Source organism: Gossypium hirsutum, chromosome A12 (genome assembly GCF_007990345.1).
Source record: "Gossypium hirsutum isolate 1008001.06 chromosome A12, Gossypium_hirsutum_v2.1, whole genome shotgun sequence".
Lineage (NCBI taxonomy): Eukaryota > Viridiplantae > Streptophyta > Magnoliopsida > Malvales > Malvaceae > Gossypium > Gossypium hirsutum.
Window position 1 is genome coordinate 1241308 of NC_053435.1, and position 4944 is coordinate 1246251.

Sequence of the window (4944 nt, forward strand, 5' to 3'; positions counted from 1 at the left end):
TGCACTGCCTTCCCAATAGGTATGGTGCACTTCCCAATTTCGCTTGAGCATTTCCTTTATAGACCGGCATACAACATTCAGTTCAGTTTCATCCCCGCTGCAGCCACCAAGGACCTTCACAACCGCGAGATTATCGACCTCCAATAAAACCTTTCCTGCCCCCAAGTTTCCATGCAACCTTCAATCCGTCGTATACTCCCTATAACTCAGCATCAAACACAAAACAACACCCTCGCAACAGCATGTCCCCATTCGGTATTGCGTGCATCATCTGTATTGACTTTGAACCAACCCACTGGAGGCCTTTCTCATTGTATCATCGCAAGCTGACTCTCACGCCTTTGTTTTACCATTTGCCAAGCCACCTCTAGTGCATTTAAAATATATTCAAAATTTTTAGTTTTAATATTAAAAACTATTTTTATCAATTTATATTTTAAATAATTTTTCTATTTAAAACTAAATAATAATTTTAGTACTTAAAAAAATAAATTCAAATCGTATCAAATATAACCAAATTAAATTTTATGAATCTTGTTCAAAATTAACTTGTCTAATTGATATGAGATTATCATAACATATTTCCCAATTTTAAAATAGTTTATAATCTAATCATATTAACTTGTCTAAAAGTACCTAGTTGGTACTTAAATTTATATTATTGAAGGTTATTTATAATGATAAATTTTATTTTTAATTAATATATAATTATAATATTAATTAAATTGTAATTAATTTAAAACAATATCTAATAACATAATTGTAAAAATAATTTATAAGGATAAATCTTAATTTTATTATTAAAAACATATTCAGCATAATAAATTGTATTTTCATATATTTATATATTAATTAATATTTATTATTGATAAATGTACACAAAATTAAGTAAGCAGAAATCTTCCGTCTTTCAGTTTCAAGGAAGTTGGCGTAGCGACGAAGCAAAATTCTCTATTTTCTATGGACACGTGTCATCAAGAGAAATTTCTTACTGTTTTTCTATGTTCCCAAACGGACCATAATCTCAGAAAAGGACACAATTGTCCTTCCCCTTCTTCTTCCAGTAGGACACCATCGTAATTTGCTCTGTTTCTCTTCCCTATTCCCTTTTGCTCTGCTTGTTTTTAGTTTTTAGTTTTTAACGCCGTCGGCCCCTAGAATCCTCCATAACTGTTTTCTAGATCCATCCAATGGCCACCCTCTCAGCTTATCCTAACACTAATCCTAACACCAATTTCCTCTCCCCCACCGATCAATCTAATCACGACCGGGAATCTATCCCTCCCATGCAACATCACCCTTCTTCCGAAACGGACTCCGATGCTAACCCTAATTTTCACTCCCCACTTTTGAACCCCCCCGATTCGGTTCCTCCAGCCGTGGCTCCGTCGTCTCTTCTCCACCTCTCCTTCAACCAGGATCATGGCTGCTTTGCCGCCGGCACTGACCATGGCTTCCGAATCTACAATTGCGATCCATTTCGCGAGATCTTTCGCCGAGACTTCGATCGCGGTGGCGGTATCGGGGTTGTTGAGATGCTTTTTCGGTGTAATATTTTGGCTCTTGTTGGTGGTGGACCCGATCCGCAGTACCCGCCTAATAAGGTTATGATCTGGGACGATCACCAAAGCCGGTGCATCAGCGAGCTTTCGTTTCGTTCGGAAGTGAGATCGGTTCGGCTTCGGAGGGACCGAATCATAGTCGTTTTGGAACAGAAAATTTTCGTTTACAATTTTGTGGATTTAAAGCTCCTACACCAGATTGAGACCATCGCGAATCCAAAAGGACTCTGCGCGGTGTCTCAGGGAGCAGCATCATTGGTTTTGGTTTGCCCTGGATTGCAAAAGGGGCAGGTTAGGGTGGAGCATTACGCCTCGAAGAGGACTAAGTTCATCATGGCTCATGATTCGAGAATTGCGTGCTTTGCGCTGTCGCAGGATGGCCAGTTGCTTGCTACCGCTAGCACTAAAGGGACGCTGGTTCGCATTTATAATACCATTGATGGAAGCTTGCTGCAAGAGGTATGTTACTCAATGCTATTAACACCGCTCCATTTTCAGTTCATCATAGGGTCTTTTCTCGCACTCTATGCAGCTGAAAAAATCCACTCTTCAATGGCTTTTTATTGCACTATCATCTGGCACTGTATTAATTTTAATGTGCAGTTGATGTAAGAATTAAACATAATAATATCTCACTTTCGTATATTACTCCTAAAATGTTTTTATGTTCTGAAAGTTCTCTTGTATTTGAACATAGGTAAGGAGGGGTGCAGATAGAGCTGAAATTTACAGTTTGGCATTCTCTTCAAATACCCAATGGTTAGCAGTTTCAAGTGACAAAGGCACTGTCCATGTTTTCAGCCTTAAAATTAATGCCGGATCTCCTAGCACTACCCAATCACGAAGTACATCGGAGCCTGTTGTATCTCCCCATTCATCTCTTTCTTTTATCAAAGGTAAAATGCCCTATTTTTGCCCCATGCATTTGCTCTTCTCATTGTTTTAAACAATGTAATTCTATTTGTGTTTAATCTTCACTGGGTATCTGTGAAAATTGACAATTGAACTATTTCATTTTCTTTCCCTAGAATTATTAGATTATGCAAATGCTTAAGCTTCCCTTTACTGAATTATATTAATAGAAGCCATGGAACAAGAACATCCAAGTGAATAAGCTTTGATATCTTCCATTTTTTTTTTTATATCTAAGGTACTAGTTACTCGTAGCATGAGAAAATGACAAGGATATCTTCTCAGCAAGTTAGCATTCTAATAGCATGAAAGAAAGTTGTGGCTGTTTTAGCTCTAGAAAATAGGCATTTGAGATTATTGTCTTCAAAAATTTCTTGAGCAACTATGATGAGCATCTAAACTGGTTTTCTGCATATTGGAGACTTAACCAAGTACTCAGGCAGCAAATAAACTAGCACTTGAGCAGACCTTAACAAGATTGGGTCTAATATATCTAGAGATTAGTTGTTTGAGAAATTTATTTGTTTTTGGGGAGTGTACCATGGTAATCATGTAAATATGTTTTCTGCTTGCAGGTGTGTTACCAAAGTACTTCAGTTCAGAATGGTCAGTGGCTCAGTTCCGCCTGGTTGAAGGTTCTCAGTACCTTGTTGCTTTCGGTCACCAAAAGAATACAGTGGTAATTCTTGGCATTGATGGAAGGTAAGAAGGAAAAACGAAAGACCAATAATGGTATCAAAAAAATTGGTTGGAACAACCATCAATAATCGGTATAAAATTTTCTATGGTTGCTGTTTAAGTCTAATTTTAGTATGCTGATGAATCCATAAACTAACATTTGGGGTAACTTTAGGAAGTATCATGTGACTTAACATGACCTTAACATAGAAGTTGTTGATCCACCGCTCTCCTAGAGTTATCTGTTTGTCAGAGCATAATTTGTAAAATTTGCTTGGAGTAAATTTTCCTAGGAAATTTCCTTGAAGCATATAGGTGAGATGTCTTCAAAATGTTCCCCTTGAGGTTGCCAAAACCCCTGATAATATTTATATCGACTTTTCTCTCTCTTCCCCTCTAGCTAGCAATTTTAAAAACGACATGATCACAACGTAGTACAAATGCAACGATAAAATGCCGCATGATATGGGTACAGGAATTGTTTTATGTACTTAACATGCACATGACATGGGGTTGACTTGCATCCTTTTCCCTTGGTCTTGTACATTATTACATTTATTATGTTAGTTTTTATTGAAGGGTAAATTTTTTATGGGATAAATATATAGGAAGGGTCTAAAAGTGGTAATTGATATAATTGAATGCAGCTTCTACCGATGCCAATTTGATCCGGTGAATGGCGGGGAAATGACTCAGCTGGAATATCACAACTTTCTCAAGCCAGAGGCAGCTTTCTGAAGATTTACATTTATATATACATATTTATAAATATATGTTTCTCTATCTTATTCGGTCAAATATTTGGCATCTTCCACGGTCCACTTCCTCCTTTCCCATCATTCACTTAATGCATTTCCCAATCTGTAAATATATATTTAAGCGTAGTTTTGTAAAGTTCGTAATTGTTCCTAAGAAAAAGTACATAAATTTCAGCTGTTCATAATTGGATTCCTTTTATTTAAGAATGTGCTTGGACTGAAGATTTAAGGGAGTTCATTAGATTTCTAAATTTTCGTAAATGATTTTACCTTTTTGTCTTAATATTTTAATAAACACAAATTTCACCTTGAAAATGGTTTTTGAAAATTTCTTATAAACTCTGTTAAATTTCATTTAATTCATATGGTTCCATTTCAAATTGAATTTTGACATGATATTTTTTTTTACACATGGATCAATCATTGGACGTAATGTGTTGCGTGTTACACAATTCTTTAGAGTTTTTAACAGGAGTGATTAAAATGAGCAAATTGTTTAATGTTTATACTTAAATTTTAAACATTTTATTTTAGATGCTTAAAATGAAAAAATTTTATAATTAAGTCACTATTTGTGTAATTAATCTTTTATTAATTTTAATATATATATATTTTATATTTTATATTATTATCCACATGTTTTTCTCATATATATGTATTTTTAATTTTTAATATCATCATGTTTTATAAATATAATTTTATTTCATAAAACTCTAATAGAAAATTTCTTTTATTAATATTTAACTAACCAAAATAATTATAGATATTAGAAATTTTATCACGCATGCATCTGAAAATTACAAATTTAGAATAAAGATATGTGTTTAAAAATATATATAATAGACAATGAAACGTATGACTTGAAACTAATTAATAATAATCACACATAAAATATATACGATATTAAAATTAAAAAAATAGATTTAATTGTTTATCATTGAGTTGTTGTAAATCTTAAGTTGGTATCGAATTTATTTGTAACACTAACTCAATCAATACATTAGTATAGATATACAATTGATGGAAATAACGAA

General features: G+C 34.0%; 1 protein-coding gene across 1 annotated transcript; it reads left to right on the top strand.

Annotated features, from left to right (window-relative positions):
• Window positions 1-983: 983 nt before the first annotated feature.
• On the top strand, window positions 984-4090 carry LOC107929963 (autophagy-related protein 18a). Its single transcript, XM_016861519.2, has 4 exons — window positions 984-2021; window positions 2260-2458; window positions 3050-3176; window positions 3800-4090. The coding sequence occupies exons 1-4, from the start codon at window positions 1191-1193 to the stop codon at window positions 3888-3890; spliced, it is 1248 nt and encodes a 415-aa protein (XP_016717008.1). The 5' UTR covers window positions 984-1190; the 3' UTR covers window positions 3891-4090.
• Window positions 4091-4944: the final 854 nt, after the last annotated feature.